The 25855-nt window shown below is 40.5% G+C and overlaps 2 protein-coding genes across 8 annotated transcripts in view; one reads left to right on the plus strand and one right to left on the minus strand.

Annotated features, from left to right (window-relative positions):
- Nucleotides 1–25855, plus strand: part of LOC122541361 — a 228588-nt gene that overhangs the window by 176545 nt on the left and 26188 nt on the right. The gene's annotated exons all lie outside the window — the stretch shown is intronic.
- LOC122541360 (RNA-binding protein 4B-like) overlaps nucleotides 1–25855 on the minus strand; it is a 46956-nt gene that overhangs the window by 10061 nt on the left and 11040 nt on the right. For 2 of the 7 annotated variants that reach the window (XM_043678058.1, XM_043678056.1), the window contains exon 4: nucleotides 6292–7047. The exons of 3 other annotated variants lie outside the window; for them this stretch is intronic. In XM_043678058.1, the coding sequence (XP_043533993.1) occupies nucleotides 6299–7047 (749 nt within the window). In that variant the 3' untranslated portion in view covers nucleotides 6292–6298. Of the gene's footprint in view, nucleotides 1–2834; nucleotides 3149–6291; nucleotides 7048–25855 lie in introns of those variants that run through there. 2 more of the 7 variants (XM_043678055.1, XM_043678060.1) reach the window with 2 other exon arrangements.

The following is a 25855-nucleotide window of genomic DNA, read 5'->3' on the forward strand; positions in this document are numbered from 1 at the left end:
ATACATTAATTTGTCATTTTAAAATCTGTTTTTCAGAAAAACCTAAGTAGATCGCAAAGCATTCAATATGTGTCATCACCGACCACGAGGAGGCCACTGAACATCTCTGCCAAGTCAAAGCAAAAATCTGCAACGCTGTTGTCAACCAGCGGCACTTGTTAGAAATTCAAGCGCATAAAGCCCACATTACTCAGAAAATCAGACTTGTAAAATTGTCCCTCTACTCTTCTGCTATCAGAAATGACATGTATCCTTCAACTGCAGAATAAATCTGGATCTTGCTTCATTCCTTTACACTACACTATTTATAAAAGAAGCTTGATTCAGTTAAATGTGTCAATATATAGCTAAAACGTAAAACATTATGAGATTTATAATTCAGGCCAACATATTAAATATTTATATCACAACAAATCACTACCGGGCCAAGTCAGACAGGGATTTGAAAACAGCAATGAACACTTTAAAATCGACAAAGTGCTCGATTGGGAACATGGGTAACAAAGTTTTGGATAACCTCAAGCTTATGAAATTTAGATTATGGTAAAATAACAGGAGTGTATTGGAATGGACCACAGGAAATCAAGGCAGAGGTGAGGATTTTAGCAGGAGATAAACTAAACAGGAGATCAACTAAACAGGAGATAAGTATCAAGCTGGAAATAAGTCATCTAACTGATGTATGAAGGTAAAGTCAAAATCTTGCATCTAGATCAACTGTGACACCGTGGATGCAAATAGACCAACTGAATCTAAGATGGACTGCCACAGAAAGGGAATGAGTCCAAAGTTAGGAGTAAGTCAAGCAAACAGAGCTTGCTTTTAGTTGCCATTCCAATGGTTTTAGTGTTTCTAATATTTAAGTGAAGAAGGTTTCTGCTAATCCACAGATTCACCAGTAAATGTTGGATAAATAGCCTCATAGCTTAGCAACATTGGAAGAGTCAAGAAGCATGGTTGTGGGGTAGCATTGAATGCCAAAGCATGCGTGGAAAACTGCAATTGGATGATGTCACCTATTTCTCATTTGCATGTTGCCGGTTACAGGGGACAGAGACAGCAAGGTAACAAGGTGAGAAGTGGATCTGAAACTACCAGAAGTGGTTCTCTGGCTACAGTTAGATGGACAAGAAAAGAACCATGTGAGAACAGTTCCACCTCGAAGGATTAGTGTAGAGGTCCTGAATAAGGATGATGTTTTCAACCTATCAGAGGCTGCAGACAGATGGAGAGGGGAAATTTTTAGCTTTGTCAGTCACATGGCATGTCACTTGTACTGATAATAGCCATTTTGGCACCGTAGCAGAGCAAAACACTGGTGATTCAAACATTGAGCTTGAGGAAAGATGGGAATGTACTTGGGATGCCACTGCACAATTAGGGACTTTGGAGATGAAATGGAGCATGAAGATGGAACAATTAGTTTGCTAGTTCTACCAATTATTTCAAACTGTAACATTAACAAATTTAAATGATTTATTAAAAGTAATCATAATTGAATCTGAAGTGGCAGGTAGATGTATTTGCAAATAAGTAATGTCTCCAAATGTAGTAGAGCATAGAGTAGTCACATATCAGGTAGAACAGCTCCCAATGCCTTTTATGTTATCTGATTAAGTCTTGCAGATCTCACCTATAATCAAATTTGAAGTACAACTCATTTTGAATCAACATTCACCTATTCTGCAAAAAGAATAATTTTAGAAATGTATTTTAAAGTCTGAGTGCATCGATTCACTGACTACCAAGAACCACTTTGGCTAAATAGGGTCTCTCACAAACAACTTTTGTGATGCACAATAAGCAGTACTTGCAAACTATTCACTCTTCAATCTTTTCTTCCAATCATTGTTTTAAGTTTGATTTAGTTAACTTAACGTTAGTTTTTTCTCAGATACCGAGTGATCTAATGTTTCGAACATTCGTTGTATTTCAACATGTATCCAGCATCTACTGAACTTTACTTTTAATTTCATGGCCTATTCCATTACCTGAAATGTATAATTTAAAGAGTTGAAAAGTGTAGCATTGTTTTATTACAGGAATCAGAAAATGTAAGTTAATAGTGCATACTGCTAGTAAGCTCATATTAACATCAAAAAGTTTGTATTCTTTATTTCTATTCTTTCACCTTACTTTGTATACTGTTGTTTTAGTTCCTCAGAACGGCTTAGCTATAGAAATATGTTATTGTATAGAATATGAGGAGTACTGAGGAATTTTGTAACAGCATGTTACTCACTCTCGTCTCTTCCCAATTCACTCCCTTCCTCTGCTGAAGGTATGAATTATCTTTCAAGTAATATTATTGATGTTCCATGTGTCCAATCGATCGCTCCTCAATGATAAGTCCAAACAATGATGAAGGCAAGTTATACGATAGTAAGACATGTCACAGACAAAGCAGGTTTTGCTCCTGTCTTCCTTTTGAGGAAGACTGACTCCCTAACAATAAGGGGTAGCACAAAGAATTATTTTCTTCCCCCTTGCCAGTTACATCTACTTATGCCGACAATTAAAAGGCAGATAAACAGACTACTGAAGATACTGGATTCAAGGGTGCAGCAAGTACATGGAATGAATTATGCAAAATAGACAGGCTTGTCAGACAACAGGCTTTTCCTGTTCCTTTAATTCTACCCAACATAAGAGCTGAAAATTTGGCACAGCACAACATCTATAAAGATCAACATTAAACATGCATACTGACTCATGGCTAAACACATGCTATGAGCTGAATCTGTATATAAGTAAATCAGATAACTATTCTGCCCAGTACCTGCACAGGGCAGTAGGTCAGGATTGGAGATTCACATGGACGCAACACGCTCAGGCTGAGTACTCATTATTTATTGTAAATCAGATTACAGGAAATCCAAAAGGTTCAAACTTAAACGACTGACAATTACATGAGTCATTCCCAACAAACACAAAAGAAGAAACCCAGAAAGAGAAATTAAAATTCAAATTTAAAGATACTTGGTCACAGTTTGAGAAGATAGTCGAGTCAGTGGCTAATTTAACACGATATTTAGATTTAGTGTCTCACTAATATCTTCCACATTAAAATCAATAAGCAAAAAACATTTGACCCGAGTTTCTGCACATACCAAGGGACCCGCGGCTCTCGTCACGATGCAAACCAAACCTGCGAAAGAAGGGACATTGCAGATTGATTAAAAACAGGCCTTTCACCTCATCACCACATGGGTGCAAACCACTCAAAACATACCACTTTGAAATCTGAGCTCTCGTCCCTATCCTCAGTCAGCCAGAAAATCTATTCAGAATCACGATATCCAATTTACAACTGCACAGAACACGACAACATATTGATTAGGATTACTGACACTAGGACTGAACCTACAGTAAATATATACCAACAGGTGCAGTGAGGAAGGAGTCAGGACACTCACTTTTCAAACTTCAAGACTCTACAGTACACCAGTGATTGCTGTTCCCAGAGACAAACATGAAACTGGGAGACTGTTTACATTAAATAATCTGTGCTTCACTGTTTGAATACTCTACACATAATATCTTAGTTAGATAACATAAATAAACAAAACATTACTTCAGTTGAGGGAGGTGAGCACATCATCACAAATTAATAAGAAGAAAAGCAATGTCCCACTTCCCCAGTGCACAACATTAACTCACATGAAGCTTCGCATGTTAATCCAGTGTGTAGCTGAGCAAGGCCAGTCCGAAGCTAAGGTTCAATCTGCATATAGTTAGTTGACTTGAAGCTGGGACTTGTGACTTCTCAAACATTTTGTGCTACTGTGATAGTCACATTTCTGTATAATACTCAAACTTGGGCTAACCATAATGAAATGACTATTAGCTGACAATATGTGTAATCAAACTATACTTAGCATCAACTATCTGAAATTGTGCAGTTGTTCAATCAATGAACCCAATGATGTCCCATTATCTGCCATGGGGGTAACCAATTGCTAAGATATCTCAGTTATAAGATGAAACAAATCAAAATATTTTTAGTGAGGCATTTTTGTTTCCTATTCAATGACTTTACAGTATGAAAGAAAGCATACTGGCAATGATGTTCTTTTCAGGCTTAAACATAATTCCCAACTGTCAGACATACTGGGACATATTCAATAAACCACTCAATCAACATCAAGTCGATCAGAATCATAGGGCATCAATTGTACTTGAGATATATGAAATAGGTATCATCTTCGATGGCGTATGTGTGACCTCTGCTAGAGTATAACGCAATGGCTTTAGTCATTACTCATGCTGGCTGAAAGAACTTCATCTAGCTATTTATTAAGCTAGACCTTGGCTCGGAGACTATGCACACTAAATAGATACTATCCATTCACTGATCTCTTTAAGTGCAAGTCTAAACTGCAGCTGTTACTCTAGAATTGAACCACAGCAAAACCAAATGTAATCAAGCTTTCATGCAACACTTTTCAGCTGGACTCACAAGATTAATATCAAGAATAAATGGAGAGCCCTCATCCACTATTGCTACAGGCACTTAAGATAAAATGAAGTTTCTTTACAAGTGCCCTAAACTCCACACAAAACCATACAGCTGCTGCCAACGTGGACTAGATGTCTAATGGCTTAAAATTATCATTTAGAAACTGTTAACTGAATTTTTGCTTCCAATCTGTGTGTTGTCTGGAATGATTCATTTCAGGTTTCTCACACAAGTATTTTTGTGGTTTGATCTTTAGTAATTCCTTACTTCTGGTGATACCCTCAATTAATCCGAACTAAAATTTACATTAATTTGCTTGGAAGAAAAAAAAATCAACCCAAGTATTCCCCTGCCATGCATTTGCAGTGAAGCAAAATGGGGAAGACTAACATTTCCATTCTCCGATCTGTTTTCCAGTTTTATTTCTGACTTGTTCTGATTAGTGTGGCCATATGAAAATCATATGGCGTACTGGGTAATTTACTGTGATACTGAGCCATACAAAAGAAGTTCCAAGTTTATCACAGTTTATGTCAAGTTAGTTATCTCATCCCACTAGAAGAAGTAGAAACACTACAACTGATCTCGAAATCAATGTATTAGAACCAATAGGAAAATTTAGAACTAATCAGTCAGGGATTTTATACCCGATCGCGATCCAATAACTGCTGACACAGCAGTAACATGCTTAGATTGCTAGATGGCTCCTAGTCATCAGCTACTGTTTTATCAAGGGATGGAGTAGTGTCAAATTAAGCTGTACTAAATAGTGTTGCTAAACATCTCATTGTTAAATTATGAAGAATCAATGAGTTTTTCTGAAAAATAGAACATTGAATAAATGCTTCTACAAATTTCCTGATTCCTCTTTTAACCTCAATTCTTTTGTCTAATCCCATCAGTCAAATTGACGTTTTTGAAGTACAGTTTGATGTTACTGTCCACTATTTCCCAATTGTCCTCACTTTTGCTCCCATTCTTCCTAGCTTTAGATTGACTTGACCTGCCAATAGGTCATTAATATTTACATGGCATTTTCTCAACTGGAGAAAACAAAAGGGATCATATAATCTGGATTTGGGCTAAACAATAGAAAAGAAACTGTCTCGATGGAAGGTTGTTTCTTCTAAGATCGGCCCAGCAATTCTGACTTGGACGACAGAGGGCATTTAAGCGGGCATTGGATAGGTATATGGAGGATAGTGGGTTAGTATAGGTTAGGTGGGCTTGGATCGGCGCAACATCGAGGGCCAAAGGGCCTGTACTGCGCTGTATTCTTCTATGTTCTATAATACCCCAAGGCACAGCTAATCTTTGGCTGGCCAGTGTGGTCCACTCATAGAATTGTCATCGGAGCCCAGTACTCTTCATATATTGGCCCAGAACACTATGTAATATCTATGTGGGGATGAATAGATTGGCCACAGTTGGAAAAGCAGGTGTACTCGTGCTCTGCTGTAGCATGCTGCAGGGTGCCATTTTAGTTAATCAAAGTGCAGTACTTGTTCTGAAGACTTTAGGGGCCTGCGCACTTCAAGTTTGTTTGCGATAGTAACTTTAGTCCTCAATGCTTATAAGACTGGACTTGCCACAAGTGCAAACAGTACTTTGTTGGAGTTGATATCAATGTTTTTTAAAGACAACTTTTATGGCTTTTATTTTGAGCGGACCTCAACAAACAAAATTCAAGAATGTGCCACAGAGCTGGATAGACAATATGCACAAAGCATTTGATAGATCACAACTCATGCTCAAGGGGTCCTTGAATGAGGTAGATGCTTCTACAGCTAATGAGAACGCTGACCGCCTTATTAAAGATAAATTATCCTCACCTTTCAGTTAGTATGCAGAGTACTGGGTGGCAGGGTACTGGGCGGCAGCTGCTGCAGCAGCAGAGTACTGGGCAGCAGTGTACTGGGCAGCAGAGTACTGGCTGGCAGAATACTGTGCTGCAGAGTACTGTGCGGCAGAATACTGTGCGGCAGAATACTGTGCTGCAGAGTACTGCGCAGCAGAATATTGGGCTGCAGAATACTGGGCTGTAGCGTACGAATCTCTTGCTGCAGAATTTGTAGGGTCATACATAGTTGTAGAAACTGCTGTGCGCTCAAACCCATATCCAGTGCTCAAAGCAGGCATGGGTGGTGGACGACGTAAAGGGCTCCTGTCGCGACCATAATAAGTAGTGGGAGTTGGCAGTGGCCGCCGCTCGTAGGGGTTTACCGCAGCGGGAATACGATCTCGCAGGGAAGTGCCAAGAGGCGAAAATGGATCTGCCCGGCTGTAAGGATCTCCCACCGCTCCATATGCTCCTGCCCGATATTTCTCGTAGTAATCGACAACCCTGAATCGATCATCGTAAAGTGGGCGCTCTCCGTACGCAGTTATAGGCCGCGCGGTCATCGAAAACGGATCTATGTAATCGCGTGAATAGCTGCCATCAAAATTGCCATCGAGACCAACGCGATCTTTGGGGCACTCTTTAGACCAATGGCCTTCTTTCCCGCAGCGAAAACAGCCGTTTTTTTCGCCCATCCCGGGTTGCATCCGCAGCCGACTCTTGGAGAGTTCAACTTGTATCCGTTTGCCTTTAAAAGGAGACGCAATACAATATCAGTACTAAGCACATTAACCAGCCGCACTGGCCCAAAGATCAGAATCAACGTGGTCCTAACCTTAGTTGGCCAATACAATACATAGACATCAAGGCTCAATGAATGGCTCAGAGTAAATTCACTATGGTGCTGAGCCAGTCTAAGAAAGAAGGATCATTTCCTGATCTGTGATGAGTCAGTGTACCTCAACTAGAACTGTTGTATAAATACTACAGCTGGTCTGTGAAACCCCAGGCTATGGAGCAAGGTTGTGGTGGGACCATTTGAGTATTAATTTGACTTTAATTGGTATTATGGTGCTAACCAGGCTAGATCAGTGGGTCACCCATTATAACTATTGATTTTTATTTTCAACGACTTAAAAAAGCAAGATTGATAAGCAAAACAAAAAGACCAGCCAGTTCTACAAATTTTCTTCAAATTCAAAGCAGCTGGAGGATCTGACTACACATATCCTACCCGCACATACAATCAATTAGCAGAAGCAAAAGTCCAACAAGAAAATAAATAGAGAGTAGAACATGTTTCTCTTGTCCTCAGGCAATTAAAATGTGAATACGAAACAAAAACTATTTATCTACACACAGTACGCAATAAACATGGAGGCTACAAGAACAGGTCAGCAGCTAGGAATCCCTTTGTGAGTGAAACACTACTATTTTCCCAATATCTGTTCACGATGTACAAATCAGGAATATGATAGAATACTCTCTGTTTGCCTTAATGAATGCACCTACAACAGTGCTGAAGACGTTCAGCATAATCCCAGATAACATGGTGGATTAGCACCATATCACCACCTTCAATATTCACTCCCTTCACCACCAATGTAAAGGAGTAGATTGTATAACACTTCAGCAACTCACCATGGTTCCTTTGAGGACAGATTCCAAAGTAATGACCTCTACCACCAAGGCTAGACCACAGAGTCAGAGATATGTACAGCACGGAAACAGGCGCTTCAGTCTAACTTGTCCATTCGATCAGATACCCTAACCTAATCCAGTCCCATTTTCCAGCACTTGACACATATCCCTCTAAGCCCTTCCTATTCATATACACATTCAGATGCCTTTTAAATGCTGTAATTGTACCAGCCTTCACCACTTCCTCTGGCAGCTAATTCCATACATGCACCACATTGTGAGAAAAAGCTGCCCCTTAGGTCTCTTAATTTTTTTTCTCCTCTCACCCTAAACCTATTCCCAACCAAGGGAAAAGACCTTGTCCATTTATCCTATCCATGCCCCTTATGATTTTACAAACCTCCATAAAGTCACTTTTCAGCCTTCGACGCTCTAGGGAAAACAGCCCCAGCTTATTCAAACTCTTCTTGTAGCTCAAATCCTCCCACACAAGCAACATCCTTTAAATCTTTTCTGAATGCTTTCAAGTTTCATAACATCATTCCTATAGCAGGGAGACCAGAATTGCATACAACATTCCAAAACTGGCCTAAACAATGTCATGTACAGCCACATGACTTTCCAACTTAATACTCAATGGTCTGTCTAATAAAGGAAAGCATACAAAACACCTCCTTCACTATCCTATCTAGCTGCAACTCCACTTTCAAGGAACTATGAACCTGCACTCCAAGGTCTCTTTGTTCAGCAACACTCCCCAGGACCTTGCAATCAAGTGTTTAAGTTCTGCAATGATTTGCCTTCCCAAAATTCAGCACCTTGCATTTATGTGAATTAAACTCCATCTGCCACTTCTCAGCCCACTGGCCCATCTGGTCAAGATCCTGTTGAAATCGGAGGTAACCTCCTTCGCTGTTCACTACACCTTCAATTTCGGGGTCATCTGCAAACTTACTAACTGTAAGTATGTTCACATCCAAATCATTTATATTAATGATGAAAATCAGTGGACCCAGCATCAATCCTTGTGGCACACCACTGGTCACAGGCCTCCAGTCTGAAAAGCAACCCACCATCACCAGCTTTTTTCTTCTAACTTCAAGCCAGTTCTGTATCCACATGGCTAGTTCTCCTTGAATTCCACATGATCTAACCTTGCTAACCACTCTACCACAAGGAACTTTGTCAAACACCTTACTAAAGTCCATATAGATCACATCCACCGCTTTGCCCTCATCAATCCTCTTCGTTACTTCTTCAAAAAACTCAAATCAAGTTCATGAGATATGATTTCCAATGCATAAAGCCATGCTGACTATCACTAATCAGTCCTTGCCTTTCCAAATGTATGTAAGTCCTGTCCCTCAGGATTCCCTCCAACAACTTGCCCACCACCGATGTCAGGCTCACCATTCTATAGCTCCCTGGCTTGTCCTTATCACCTTTCTTAAATAGTGGCACCACGTTAGCTAACTTCCACTCTTCCTAACCTCACCTGTGACTTTCAATGATACAAATATTTCAGCAAGGGGCCCAGCAATTACTTCCCCAGCTTCCCACAGAGTTCCAGGGAACATCTGATCAGTTCCTAAGGATTTATCCATTTTTGTATGTTTTAAGACATCCAACATCTTTTCTTCTGTAACATGAACATTTTTCAACATGTCACAGTCTATATCCCAACTTTATCTTCCATGCCCTCCTCCTCAGTAAACACTTGTTTAATAACTTCCCCATCTCCGCTGGTTCCACACATAGGCTGCCCTGCTGATCTTTGAGGGGCCCTATTCTCTCCCCCAATTACCCTTTTGTCCTTAATATATTTTAAAAATCCCTTTGGATTTTCCTTAACCATATTTGCCAAAGCTATCTCATGTCCCCTATTTGCCCTCTTAAGTGCACTCCTACTGTGTTTATACTCTAAGGACTCACTTCATCTCTGCTGCCTATACCTGACATATGCTTCCTTCGTTTTCTTGACCAATATCTTAATTTCTCAGTCATCCAGCATTCCCTACACCTACCAGCCTTGCTTTTCGTTCTAACAGGAATATCCTGTCTCTGGATTCTCATTATCATTAAATCATGAGGGGTGTCGATAAGGTGAATAATACATGTTACCTCAGGGTTTCAAGGTGAGAAGATTAAATAAAAGGGGCCTAAGGGACAACTTTTTCACAGAGAGTGGCTCATATACAGAATGAACTGCCAAAGGAAATAGCAGATGCAGGTACAGTTATGACATTAAAAGAATTTTGAATAGGTGCATGAATAGGTAAGGCATACAAGGATATGGGGCAAGTGGGATTAGTTTTGTTTGGGAAAATTGGTCAGCATGGATGAGTGGGACTGAAGGGTGGGTTTCCATTCTGTATAACTAACTGTGCAGAGGGGTACGGGGACAGATTTGACACAGCATTGTAAAAATTAATTTAACCAAAAAATTCCAAAGCAGCATATTGATCAGTCAAATTAATGAGTACTAAAAACAGGCTGACAGTTGCAGATCAGACTTATGAATTTTTTTTGTCATTTTGGTTAAGCAGACCAAAAGAGACAGACATTGCAGACAAGTCTAGAACAAAAGTGTGGTGCTGGAAAAGCACAGGCAGTCAGGCAGCACCAAGAGGCAGGAGAGTCGATGTCTCTAGCATAAGCTCTTCAAGAACGATTCCCAATGAAGAGCTTACGCTTGAAATATCGACTCTCCTGCCCCTTAGATGCTGCCTAACCAGCTGTGCTTTTCCAGCACACTCTTGACTCTAGTTTCCACCATCTGCAATCCTCACTTTCACCTAGACAAGTCTTGATGACCAGTTTAGCAACTGGGGGAAGTGATGTCATGCTAAGCAGTTGAGCTTAACTATCAATGTTCTTGCATTCTCTTTGGTATTGCACACTCTGAGATGGTCATCCTCTAGTTCATTTCAAAATGAGTCAGAAGCTGGTTGTGTTTCAAACCAAGTTTTCTTCCTCTCCCATTCTGATTTTCGTGGAGGAGGAATAGCAGGCATGGCGGGGGTGGTGGATGTTTGCCTGGTTTCTTACTCCTCATTCCCTCTTTTCCCCACTGCTTCTCATACTTTTACTTTCTCTCCACCCACCTTTCCACACATCCATTTTCTCTCTTTGCCACTGCCGACTACAAATCTCTTTCCTTTCCCACAAACCCACTCTCCCTCTCTGCTTCTTACAAACTGCCATTTTCTCTCCCCACAACACCACCGACAAGCCCAAACTCTCTTCCTACTACCTCACAAACCTATTGCCTCTCCCATTGCCACCCAGAAACCCACTCTCTCACTATCTTTCAGACTGTCTGCCTCTCTCTCACACAGATGAGCACATGCTTGTTGTGACTCATTCTACCATTTTGAATAGTCCTATAGGGTGTTGACACTATTCACAAAAAAGTCTTCTTTTCCCAGAACATGCTCTCCGTCTCAACACTTCACTGGCTTGTTGCCCCTAAAGTATGTGCACCCATACAGCAGGCATTCTGCACCTTGCACCAATTTACCTGGAGTAGTCTGTTAGGCTTAGACCTTTGTTTGACCCACTCTCTCTCTTCCTTCCCCCTACCCCCCCTAAAATCACATCCTCACCCTTTCCCTTCATTTAAAACTTCAAAATGATCATTCCAACATTGCTTTTCCTTGCATCCTGAGGATCAGCCCCCTGTCTCTGTTTGCTTGTGGTGAACAACTGGTTCTAGCCAAGCAGTTCTGCATAAATCGATCCAATATCAACCTAGCTTTCTGTGCTACTCCTTCCATGACTTGGATAAGAACTTTCCTTAGGCCACATGAACAATGTCAGCAGTGTCAGAACACCCGTTGGCTCAGCATGACCTAAAAGGCCAGGGCATGGGAACACCACCATGTTCAGGCTCACCTCCATGTCACAAACCATTCTAACAAACTATATTGTTGCTCCTTCATTTACGCTGGTGTACATATACCATCATCCTGTCAAAAGCAGTTAGTAATGGAGAATAAACACTGGCCTCACTAGTGATGACCGGATTCCATGAATAAATAATAAAGTGTATGGGCTAATCTTTCTTATCGTGGAAATAAAAAAATTCAATTTGTTGATCCAATATAAATAGCATAACACTACATCCTAATACTCAAGCAAAGTTCCAGAAGACATGTCGTAAACTACAAGGCCTGCAAAGACAGAATCAGACTCTGCTGCAACGTTACCACAGTCAAATAATCTATGAAATACACATTGTTTGGTAAAAATATTATGGTTATAAAAACATATGATCATTCGAACAAATTAGATTAAGCTGTGGAACAAAGGCAAACGCATCTCACCGCAAAATGCAAGGAAACAAAAAAAGAACTAATGGTCAAAATGGAGATCTGCCAAGATGTTGAATATCAATGTGATTCAGACATTGAGGATAGAAGTTCTGATGAAAGGTGTCACTGCTCAGAAACATTAACTCCATTCTCTTCGTGAATGTCATCTGACCTGCTGAGCATTTTCTGGTTTTATTTCAAGCAACAAGAAACGATAGCTGTCAGGGAATATAATGCAAGTAAAATACATGGGCATGTGGGCTTCCTCCCAAGACATGGAGAATATTAAAGTAATGAAGCAGTGCTGCAACTGGCGTCGTCAGATATGACTTAGAGCAGAGATTTTAGACTTTTTTTTGCTGAGCCACGCTTGAGGCTCATGTCCCATGCTCACAACTTCTCTCTTTCTAAACATCATTTCCAATGGTATTATAAAGCAACACTAGAGAAACAGATTCAGTTTGCAGAATTTTCCTAGTCACAGCAGAAGCAATCCCACTAAAAGGAAAACTGCTGTTTCTTCCAGTTCTGAAGAAAGGTCACCGAACCCTTTTTCTCTAGATTCTGCTAGACCTGCTGAGATTTTCCACCAATTTCTGGTTTTGTTTGTGATTTCTAGCAGCTGCAGTTTTTTTTAGGTTTTTACTGTTTTGAGTTAGATGCAGAAGAACAAATCTCTGCAAGAGGTCTTGACTGAATCTGTAGTTACGTTACATTATTTTTGTCCTTGGAGGGGGAGCAATGACTGGAGGTTGCTTTGACGGATAAAAATATAAGCTGTAGTTTTCCTCTGCAAATTTCAAGAACTCTTCAGTATGGATGCTGTCATTAGGTTGCTTGTACAGTTGAAGCCTCGATATTAAGTGCAAGCAGGCAAAATTAAACTCAAATGCTCAGCATTTTTTTGCTTCTTAGAAAGTACTTTTATGCAGGTTAAGACACATTTTTAGAGGAAGCCCATTGACCTGTTCCATTTAAGCATCACAAAAGAACAGTGGAAAAAACAAAGGAATGGATGATCCTTGAGCTGTAGATTAAGACAGAAGAGTTTTCAAGAGATTTCAAATTAATTTAGAGGACTTGTATTGATGCTATTGTGCTTCTCGCTTTGAAAACATCACAGCAAATTATTGTGGTTTATTTTGGGGATAATACCTGCAACTAAGTAACTGATAATACTTCTAAGATGTTCCTCCCCTCATTGAGACGTATTGTACAGCATCACCAAAGTAAACAGAGGAGATTTTGATTTTGGGCACATCACCCTGGTTAGGGCATCACTCAAGGCAAAATGCCCAAAATATAAAGAAATCCAAACCTAATTAACTAAAACTATAATGCTACAATGGTTATATAATGCAATCATTAGTTATATTCTCTAGAATTATATTACAGTCGTCCTCTGTACCCATGGGGAATACATTCCTAAAGCTACTGCAAAGCCAGAAACCAAGGATAGGAGCGAATCCATTCAGTTAAATGGGAAATGTGCCTCCCCAGCAGCCCCTGGTACCAGAGGTTCCATATTGTATATTCAGGCTGTGGTAAACCGTGGGTAACTGAAACCGCAGAAAACTATTCCACAGATATGGGGGGGGGGGGGGGGGGGGTCACCCTGCTTTTCCATTCTACAGGCCAGTCCAGAACAGGGAGCACAATTCCAACTGAGCTTAGTATTCCCAAGAAACAATAACAGGAATGGACCGTACAGCTACTCAATGCTGATCTGCTGTTTAATAGCATCACAGCTGGTCCTGTGCTTCAACTCTAATTTGTAGTTCAAATAAAGTGAATCAAGAAAAATAACTACAGTACTTGAGTTTGGAAAGCACATATAAAACAAACTAATGTTTTAACGGGAAATTTTGGAAATAGGAAACACTAAGAGGATTTTAAAAATGAGTTCAATGAGGTGAATTGAAAAATAAATTCAGCCAGTTAGTGGAGAGCTTCAAATTGCAGAAAAGTGGAATATACCTAATTAAATAAACAAATATAGAAAAAGCAATATTACAGGGCACAGAGCAGGAAATACGCCATTATGTTAGACTAAATGGACCAAGACTGATGCATCCCATGGATTAGTTTTTGCTAGACTTATCCATTCATTTAAGGGTATAAAATCAATGAAGTTTAAAAGTTGCATTCCCCCATTTTTCTTCTGCACAGACCTCCAACTGTCAATGCCGTGAATGATGATCATAATGTGAAGGTGGCGGTGCTGGACTGGAGTGGACAAAATCAGAAGTCACACGACACCAGGTTATTGTCCAACAGGTTTATTTGAAATCTCAAGCTTTCTGAGCGCTGCTGCTTCATCAGGTGAAATGGAGGAAAAGTACAGGCATAGAATAAATAGGTGGAGAGATAACAGCAAGACAGTTCCAGGTAATTACCAGCATCAATATTTAAAGAAAATAGTGTGATTGGAGTGTTGACAGGCTGAATAATAAGTCTTTGCAGGTGAGCAAAAGCATCAAACAGTGTGAGTAAAGTGTCAACAGCTGACTAACAAGTGAAGGGATGGCCTATGAACCGAGTTAATTACAAAAATCTTAAAAAGGTGATACTACAAACATTCCAAATGGCTGGAATACCACGATAGGTATTACAGTCGCATGATGAAGGTCTAACAAAAGTAACAAGTAATCAGAAACTGTATAAACTAATTAAGATAGAGGGATAATAACAAGTAATCAAGGTAATGATGTCAAAACAGAACAGTAAGGAAGATTTTACAAACAGAACAGTATGATGGAGTTACATGCAAAGTGACATGGACGTAAGATCACAGTTGAGTACAGAACTTGGCTATCAGTTTCTGCTGAGTGATTTTGCTCAGGTCAGCACCCTACAAAGCAGCCTTTGAAATACACCAACACAGAATCGCCCAGCAGAAACTGATGGCCAAATTCCTTAATCATGAGGACGGCCTCAAACACGATGCTGGGTTTATGTCACGTGACATGTAACCCCACCATACTGTTGTGTTAATAAAATCTTCCTTACTGTTCTGTTTTGACACTACTTTTTTTATTCATTTGTGGGACTTGGGTGTTGCTGGCTGGCCAGCATTGGTAGCCCATCCCTATTTGCCCTTGAGAAGGTGCAGCCCACATGCTGCGGATTGACTCACAATGCTGGTAGGGAAGGAATTCCAGGATTTTGACCCAACGACTGAGAAGGAACGGCGGTATATTTCCAAGTCAGGGTGGTGAGTGGCTTGGAAGGGAACTTGCAGGTGGCGGTGTTCCCAAGTAACTGCTTCTCTTGCCCTTCTAGATGGAAGTGGGCATGTGTTTGGAAGTTGCTGTCTCAGGATCTTTGGTGAATTTCTACAGTGCATCTTGTAGATAGTGTATACTGCTACACTGAGTGCCGGTAGTGGAGGATTGAATGTTTGTAGAAGTGGTGCCAATCAAGTGGGTTGCTTTGTCATGGATGGGATCAAGCTTCTTGAGTGTTGTTGGAGGTACACCCATCCAGGCAAGTGAGAGTGTTCTATCAACTCCTGTCTTGTGCATTGTAGATGGTGGGCAGTCAGGTGGTGAGTTACTCACCGCAGTATCCATAGTCTCTGACCTGCTCTTGTTGCCACTGTGTTTATGTGGTGAGTCCAATTGAGCTTCTAGTCAATGGTAACCCCAAGGATATTGACAGTGGTGATTCAGTGATGGTAATACCATTGAATGTTAAGGGGCAGTAAGAGTGCCCCTTATTGGTGATGGTCATTGTCTGGCATTTGTATGGCACGTATGTTACTTGTCATTTGTTAGCCCAAGCCTGGATTTTGTCCAGATCTTGTGGCATTTGAGGATAGACTACTTCAATAGCTGAGGTGTCATGAATGATTAGATTAGATTCCCTACAGTGTGAAAACAAGCCCTTCGGCCTAACAAGTCCACACCGACTCTCCGAAGAGCAACCCACCCCGACCTATTCTCCTACATTCACCTCCGACTAATGCACCTAACACTACGGGCAATTTAGCATGGCCAATTCACCTAACCTGTACATCTTTATACTGCGGGAGGAAAGCGGAGCACCTAGAGAATTTGCAAACTCCACACAGACAGTAGCTTGAGGTGGGAATTGAACCTGGATCCCTGGTGCTGTGAGGCAGCAGGGCTAACCACTGAGCCACCGTGAAAGGTACTGAACACTGTGCAATCATCGTCAACATCCTCACTTCTGACTTTTTGACAGTGAAAAGGTCATTGATGAAGCAGCTGCAGATTATCAGGCCAAGGACACTACCCTGAGGGACTCCTGCAGAGATGTCCTGGAGCTGAGATGACTGACCCTCCACAAGCACAACCATCTTCCTTGTGCCAGGTATGACTCTAACCAGCGAAGTGCCCACCGAAACCCACTGATTCCAATTTTGCCAGGGCTCCTTGATGCCATACTCAGTCAAATGCAGCCTTAATGTCAAGGGCTGTCACTCTCACCTCACTACTTTGATTACTTGTTATTGCCTTTCTATCTTTATTAGTTTGTATATTTTTTGATTACTTGTTCCTTTGGTTAGACCTTTGTCATGTTATTCAAGCCAAATGGTTTGTCTCTAAAACCATTTTATTTTTGATTAATTGCTAATTGTCTCTGCCTTGAGTAATTAGTTCAGAAGCCATTCCTTCACTTGTTATTCAGCTGCTGACACTTTACTCATATTGTTTGATACTTCTGATCACCTGCAAAGACTTGCTGACACTCCACTTATACTATTTGTACTTAACTATTGACACTTTTAATCACCTGGAACCGTCTTGTCATTATCTCTCTGCCCACATATTCTGTGCCTCTGTGCTGCTCTCCACTTCACCTGATAAAGGAGCAACACTCCAAAAGCCTGTGATTTCAAATAAAACTATTAGACTATAACTTGGTGTCGTGTGACTTGCTGACTTTGTGAACAATGCGGCCATGCCCATCACTGTGAGCAAACCATTGCAACGGCTGGTCACTTGTACAACTTAGAGTGATCGTTTGTTACAAAATTCTAAATACTGTGATTTATATGGGTTACATCTTTATAGAACTTTGCATTCAAGAGAACAATCATGGATTTTATAAAGATAAAAAAAATGTACACTTCCCTGGGCTGTCAAAGGTACTGCATTAGTGTCAATTTTAAAAAAAGTGAAATCATCAAAATTTCAGCAAAGTTAGGCTGCTCCACTAATATTTATGCACTCCTGACTCTTAAGTGTCAGTCAATGATGTTCACGCTAATGAGGTTATTTGCCCTATCAACTCACTAGTATGACCACTTTAATCTTTGCTGCAATGAAGCTGCATGTTCATCAACTTTCACCATACAATCTTCACAGAATCATAGAATCCCTAGAGTGTGGAAACAGGCCATCTGGCCCAACAAGTCCACACCGATCCTCTGAAGAGCATCCCAACCAGACCCATTCCCCTATCCTATAACTTTACATTTCCCTTGACTAATGCATCTAACCTATATATCCGTGGGCGGCATGGTGGCACAGTGGTTAGCACTGCTGCCTCGCAGCGCCTGAGACCCGGGTTCAATTCCCGCCTCAGGCGACTGACTGTGTGGAGTTTGCACGTTCTCCCCGTGTCTGCGTGGGTTTCCTCCGGGTGCTCCGGTTTCCTCCCACAGTCCAAAGATGTGCAAGTCAGGTGAATTGGCCATGCTAAATTGCCCGTAGTGTTAGGTAAAGGGGTAAATGTAGGGGTATGGGTGGGTTACGCTTCGGCGGGTCGGTGTGGACTTGTTGGGCCGAAGGGCCTGTTTCCACACTGTAAGTAATCTAATCTAATCTAATATCCTGGAACACTATGGGCAATTTAGCATGGCCCATTCACCTAACCTGCACATCTTTGGACTATAGGAGGAAACCCACACAGACATGAGGAGAATGTGCAAACTCCACACAGACAGTCACCCAAGACCGGAATCTGGGTCCTGGCGCTATGAGGCAGCAGTGCTAACCACTGGGCCAACTGTGCCACAAAAAAGATGTTAGATCCTCGAAAAGGAATATCAGTTCAGAAAGGGAAGAATCAGTATGGAAACTTGCCGGCTTTTGAGTGAAATGGATGTTAGCAGTTGAAGTACAATCAGCAACACCCTCCCAATTCCCCCAGTTGCTGCCACGCCACCCCCACTGACCCACACAAAAACAAGACAATAACATCCTCATTCAATAGCACATTCAGGTTAGCAACATTTTCACATTGTGTTTTAATATTGAAATAAAACACTAGTGCAACATTTATTCTGATTCATTCAAATAGGGATCATGACTGAACAGGATATTTTGAACTCTGAAAATCATGTTGGTAAAGTCTTGAAAAAGGGATGAACATACCAAGAGCTGCGCACAAGAGATAACAAAACATTGATAGCACAGATTACCAATCTTTCCTATAATGATTGGTACAAATATCCGCTCCTTGTCTAGCCACTCATTTAAAAATCTTGTATACTTTGCATATACAAATTTTACTTCCTACCTTCTGTTCAGAGGAAAACGCTTGCTTCACCATTTTAATGTCAGAACATGAAGTCAATTGGATTTTTGAGCCAGTCACCCATTTTATCTCAGCACCACATCACTGCACTCTCCCCACATCCTAGAATTCTCTAGCAACTTACCAACTCATCTCAGAAATGTTCAATTAGTCTATGGGTTGAGAATCCCAAGCATCAACAGCCTTGTAAACAAGTAATTTGTCGTCATCACTTCAAATGTGAGACCCATTTTAAACTACAGCCATGTGCACCAGCCAGTAAAAACAGGTTCTCAGCATCTACTCTCTCGTTAATCCTCATGATATTCTATGGGTAAATCTCACATTTTATGAAAAGATCAATCTTTGATCAATGTTGATACTTTAGGGCTCATGGTATTAGAGACAATTTGTCAGTAACCTCTCAAGTGGCTCCTTATCTAATATTTACGGAAAATCCAAGTTCACTGCACGCCCCGGTATCCATTTATTTTGCTTAAATATCCTCAAAACAAACACCATTTCATTTACTTTATTTAATCATCTAAAGATTTTCTAAATATCCTGTTACCATGCAGTTACTAAGAGATTCTATCATTTTTCCTACTACTGATGTTAAACAAATCATTAGTTGCCATTTTCTCATTTCCCTTCTTAAATAATGGGATTATGTTTACAAAGACAATGCACAGTACTGGAGAAACTTTACAGGTCTGACAGTTGAGAGAGAAGCAAAGTTAGCGTTTCAAGTCGCAATGGTTTGTTTGGAACTGATTGGGGCTAGGAAATGAAGACTTCACAGATGGTCAGGGTGCTCAGAGAAAAAGTCAAATGCAGTTCTGATAGTCGTAGAGGAGATTTTATGTAGAATATGTGCAAATGGTTGTGGTCAATTGAAGAAAATGGGTTGGCTATACAGAGAGTAAACACATTAAAACAAGACCTGTAGTGGGGGGGAAGAAAGAGTGTGGACAGGGCATAATTGACATCAAAGACAATATTAATGCTCTCAAGTTGTTGAACTCGGTGTTAGTTCCTGAAGGTTGTAAAGTGCTGAGGTGGAAAATGAGGTGATGTCCCTCCAGCTTGCACAGAGCTTCACTACAGCACTGTAGCAGGCCCAAGAAAAAGATAATAGCATGACAACAGGCATGTGCACTAGAACGGCAATTAACTGGGACGGTGGAGATGTCAGTTGTGAAATCAAACTTAAATTAGATGACCATTTTGTAGGAGAGAACACAAGAATAACTCTGACCTTCCTGTTGCTTACCATTTCAATACACCATGTTGGTCTCACACTTGCACGTCTCGGACTACAAAGTGTTAGTTTGAGTGGCTCAAAGAAGTTCAATATGGCAACTCATTTTCTGCTGAAGCACTTTACAGCCTTCACCCTCAGTATTCAATTTTGACTTCAACAACTTCAGAGCACAAACCATTATCCTCCATTTTGATTGATACTCAGAATCAGAGATGTACAGCACGGAAACAGACCCTTCGGTCCAACCCATCCATGACGACCAGATACGTCAACTCAACCTAGTGCCACCTGCCAGCAGCTGGACCATATCCCTCAAACCCCTTCCTATTCATATAACCATCCAGATGCCTTTTAAATGTTGCAATTGTACTAACCTCCGGCAGCTCATTCCATACACACATCACCCTCTGCATGAAAATGTTGCCCCTTAGGTGTCTTTTATATCTTTCCCGCTGAGCCTAAACCTATGCCCTCTAGTTCTGGACACCCCCACCTCAGGAAAGAGACTTTGTCTATTTATCCGATCCATGCCCCTCATGATTTTCTAAACCTCTATAAGGTCACCCCTCAGCCTCCAACGCTCCAGGGAAAACAGACCCAGCCTATTCAACCTCTCCCTATAGCTCAAATCCTCCAAATCTCGCACATCCTTGTAAATCTTTTCTGAACCCTTTCAAGTTTCACAATATCCTTCCAATAGGAAGGAGACCAGAATTGCACGCAATATTCCAAAAGTGCCTAACCAAAGTCCTGTGCAGCCACAATATGACCTCCCAAATCCTGTGCTCAATACTCTGACCAAACCACTGATCTCGCCAGTACCCATGCCCTGTTTGAATTGATTTACTCTCACTGAAGCTAATCTATTTTCCACTATTCACACCAACAATTACCAACCATTTTGTATCTACATCTTTCCTCTACTATCATTAACATGCCTTGTCATTTACTCTGGGCATGCTCACCATCGAGAGAGAAACAAAACCACAAGTTGTACTGGAACATTAACCCATGTTTCTGTCTCTCCACAGATGCCACCAGACTTGCTGATTTTCTCCACCATTGTGTGTTTGTTTCATATTTCTAGCACATACAATATTTTTATTTTATTGTTCACTTGCTACCTTTTCCACTTCCTCCTCCTCCTCTGTCAACAGCTTTGGAAACATCATTTTCCAGTCCATTTTAGCATCAAAGAGTCATTTCATAATCGAAATGGTAACTTTGCTTTTATTTGCATAAATTCTGCATTCTTGCTGGGGTTTAATATCTTAAATATTAAATAACAATAATAACTAAAGTGGCTCATGCTTGGTATGTGACCTACCACTTTACTTGTGAAAAGGTCTCTGCCACCGTCCAAGGCCACAGTAACTTCGTGTTTTGTCGAATTTTTCAAAACTTTGTTTTCTCTCTCTCTGCTCTTCTCCTTCAAATATCTACATTTTAGTATCTATACATGCTCCCTTATCAATGTTGCACTCATGGTCCCTTTTATTATTTAATAATTCCTCACTGCAACCTGCCAGATATTTTTTGCTTTTTCCCTGCTTATATTGAAAGAAGCTACTTATGTCCAACAGCTCCCAGTTCTGACAAAAGATCCTTTATCCAATATGTCAAAATTATGCAGTTGCTCCTCTCCATGTATAGGGTCTGACCTATAGGCCAGTAAAAACATTTTCTCATTTTTATAACAGATGACTCCATGCTCTCCAGCACTCTAATTTCAACTACAAAAACAATATGATCAACAGAACTGAAAGGGTGTGTGGACTTATCATCAGTAACAACCAACACTTCTGCCATTTCAATATAACAAACTTAAGAGATAAAACACTCACATTCCCTGCATCCCCACAAGGCAGTCACGATTTTGTTACAGGCTTACTCCTACAAGCACAGAGACACATTGCCTGACCCTTTTATTCCTTGTTCCAGTATGGTTTTACTTATCTATTTCTCTTTCTCGATGTGTTCCAATACTCAACATTCCAGTAAACCCTGCATGTGCAATTCTACAAAATAACCAGTGACTTATCAAAACCAACACTGATAGATCAACATTTCCAAGTTATTTTTCACAATATAGTCCAAAGTGTCATGCCAGTCTCCACAGTTTGATTCCATGTTTTTCCAGTTACGTTTCATGGAATTTAAGTGTTTATATTACTTTTTTTCCTGAGGATAAGATGGCATAAGTATGCCTGGAAATTTGAACATAAAATCCAGATTAATAGTTCAGTGGAGAATTAAAGGAGCACTACACAATTGAAGATGCAATCTTTTGGATGAGATGTTAAATGGAGGCCCAGTCTTCTCCCTCAAATGTAAATGCAAGATCCCATGACAATATTCACAGTAGTCAAAAATTCTCCTGAAAACATATGCCCTATTATCAACATTCACTTAAGTAGTTACCTAGTTACACTCCCCAATGAAATCAAGGAGTTTATCATGCATAAATTAGTTGAAGCACTGCTGACACTCCAAACAACTTAATTAGTTGTAGTGATCTTTGAAAGATCCCTGAAGGTGTCAGAGAAGTCTCAGGCTGATGTCACATCATGACAATATGCAAAGACCATTTTGGGCACTGAACTCCCTACCCATTTGCACCCAGATAAATCTCCAAATTGTCCCTTTGTCAAGATAAAGAAATTGTTGTTTTCACCAAGTCATTAGGAATATCTCCAACCTGGGAGAACTTGTGTCAAACATATATTTAATAAAAGAGGACTGGACATTAACTGCACCCACTCTTGATTGATATAGATCAACACAATTCAAGAGTCGTTCATAACTAATTCAATCGCCTCAGGATATGGAGTTGACAAGATGATGCACACAAATTAAAAATCACTGTTCCCATGTACTAGGAAATTAAACATTATCCAAATTAAAAGGATATTTGCAGATTTTTAAAATTATTAAGAGAACTAAGATAATCTTTTGAAACATAATGTAAATCACCATTGAAATCACAAGATGTGCAGATATGAAAACAGTTCCTTGAAGGATAATACTTCAGATTCATTGGTGAAGAGATTCAAGGGTGAGAATCATAGAGCTATACAGCATGGAAACAGACCCTTTGGTCCAACTCATCCATACTGACTAGACATCCTAAATTAATCTAGTCCTATTTGCCAGCATTTGGCCCATATCTTTCTAATTCTTCCTAATTATATACTCATCCAGATGCTTTTTAATATATAATTGTACCAGCCTCCACCATTTCCTCTACCAGTCATCTCTTTCTCACACACACACACACACACTTTTTGTGAAAACTTTGTCCCTGAGGTCTCTTTTATATCTTTCCTCTCTCACCTTAAATTAATGCCCGCCAGCTTTGGACTCCCCTGCCCTGGAAAAAGACCTTGGCTATTCACCCTATCCATGCCCCTCAAGATTTTACAAATCTCTATAAAGTCACACCTGAGCCTCCAAAGCTCCAGGCAAAGTAGTCCCAGCCTATTCAGCCTCTCCCTATAGCTCAAACTTTCCAATCCTGACAACATCCTTGTAAAGCTTTCCTGCATACTTTCAGGTTTAACAACATCTTCCTCACAGCAGTGACACCAGAATTGAACACAGTATTCCAAAAGTGGCTTAACCAGTGCCCGTACAGCTGCAACATGACATCCCAACTCTTGTACTCACTCAATGCACTAACTAATAAAGGCAAGCGTACCAAATACTTTCTTCACTAACCAGTCTACCTGCAACTCTGCCTTCAACAAAAGATAAACCTGCATCCCAAGGTCACTTTGTTCAACAACACTCTCTCGGACCCTACCATTAAGTGTATGAGTTCTGCCCTGATTTGCCTGGCCAAAATGCAACAATTCATACCTATCTAAGTTAAACGCCATCTACTACTCCTTGACCCATCGGCCCACCTGATCAAGGTCCCACTGTACTAGATAAACTTCTTCACTGTTCACTACACCACTATTTTAGTCTAAAACAGAGTGATATGTTACTTCTGAAAAATGCATTTCCAGCTTTCATTCAACTGTTAATTTACCATAGTAAAGAATTGTTTAATCTTCAATCTGAGCATTCAGTGGAACAGAGTTCCAAACTAGTTCTATCTTGTTTGGTCATCCTTAATCCAGCACTTAAGGAAAACACTGAATTGACTCCCTCAGAGAAGCCACACAAAGTTTGGTATGCCCTGTAAAACGAGTTGAATTGATGCAATATTTAAGGCACTTCTGAATCTGGAATTCCGTAGAATTGTTCACTCTGTATGTAACTTGCAATACACTAAAATGGCTACATGAACAGTTTTAACAGATAGTAGTGTTTGAATACTCTGCAAGAATACCAAGGTGCTGTTTCAAACAGAGAATGGAATGAATTTTTTCAGTGCATCAGCTTCTTCCTTCCACAGGGAAGAGAAAGACAAAGAGATAATAGGTGGAGAACAGGACTAGGGACTGCTGCTTGAAAGACTGACATTTGACCAGGTGCACAGGACTGGGGCACGTGTGAATCAGAAGCAACAAAGGACTTGAAGATAGCTAGACTGGCAATTAAGGTCATGAGGGCACTTGAGAAAATGCAGATTGAGCAATGTGAACTCCAGGAAGGCAAGAAACTAGGTGATGATGCTGCAGAAAGAAAGAGAATACTTGTGGGACCCAGAATTTCCTGCAGGACCAAAATCAGCAGCAACATCCTCATGAACGTAGATAGAATCAGGAGGTAATAGGTTGAGTGATATCTGGGCATAAATAAAATAATGTTTCCAATGCTGTGAAAATGAGGAACAGGAAGGATGGTAGTAAGGGGGGGTTGGTGTCAGGATGGAGAGACATCAAGACTGATTGTTCTCAGTCACACAGAAGGCACCAAATGCTGGTGTTACATTGCAAGGTTCAATTTATTCAGAAGAAGCAGAAGGTCCAGCTGGAAGCTAAAGTCAATGCTTTGCAACAGTCGCTGCATATCCCAAAAGGAATGGTGTGTGTGTGTGTGTGGGGGGGGGGGGGGGGGGGGGGTTAAAGAGAAAACAAAATTGTTGTCACTTCTTAGCTGATTTTGAAACTTTAAGGCTAATAAACAATTATTGAAAATCCACTTGTAACGTACAACAGCACATGCTGAACCATGTTTTCCATGTAATTACAGAACAATCCTGAAATAAGCACATGGAGTTTTGCATATTTTAAACTGACCACACAGTCTCTTTAAGTAACTCTAAAAGCAAAGGTAACTAATATGCTGTCAGTTATGTCTGTGGTGCCAGACCTCATGCTTGAAACTGGTCTACATGGCACACTGTTTATGACCAAATAAACTGGAAATTTTCATAGTAATTTCCACCCAGTGTGTCCAAATAACTTGTAAGCTGTTTCCAGCACATTTGATATGTTCGTCTAACTTTAATATAAGTTGATATAATTTAACATAACTCAGGCCTCTTGGCATCATGGTAGCCCACAAATCCACCAACACACTAAAACCGCAGCTAATGAATTGAAAGACCCTATACCACCAACAAGCAAATCTAATGTAATTTACAAAATACCTTGCAAAAACTGTAACAAACACTACATTGGACAAACAGGCAGAAACCTAGCCACCAGGATAATGAACATCAACTAGCCAGAAAAAGACATGGCCTACTCTCACCAGTATCCTTACATACAGATGAGGAAGGACACCACTTTGACTGGGACAACACATCCATCCTAGGACAAGCCAAACAGAGAGAATTCCTAGAAGCATGGCATTCCAACCAGGACTCTATCAACAAACACATTGACTTGGATCCCATTTACCAAACCCAGAGAAAAAGAACAAGAAATTACATCACCAACCCAAGGAAACCTAAAAAA

This window comes from Chiloscyllium plagiosum, chromosome 37 (assembly GCF_004010195.1).
Source record: "Chiloscyllium plagiosum isolate BGI_BamShark_2017 chromosome 37, ASM401019v2, whole genome shotgun sequence".
Classification (NCBI taxonomy): domain Eukaryota; kingdom Metazoa; phylum Chordata; class Chondrichthyes; order Orectolobiformes; family Hemiscylliidae; genus Chiloscyllium; species Chiloscyllium plagiosum.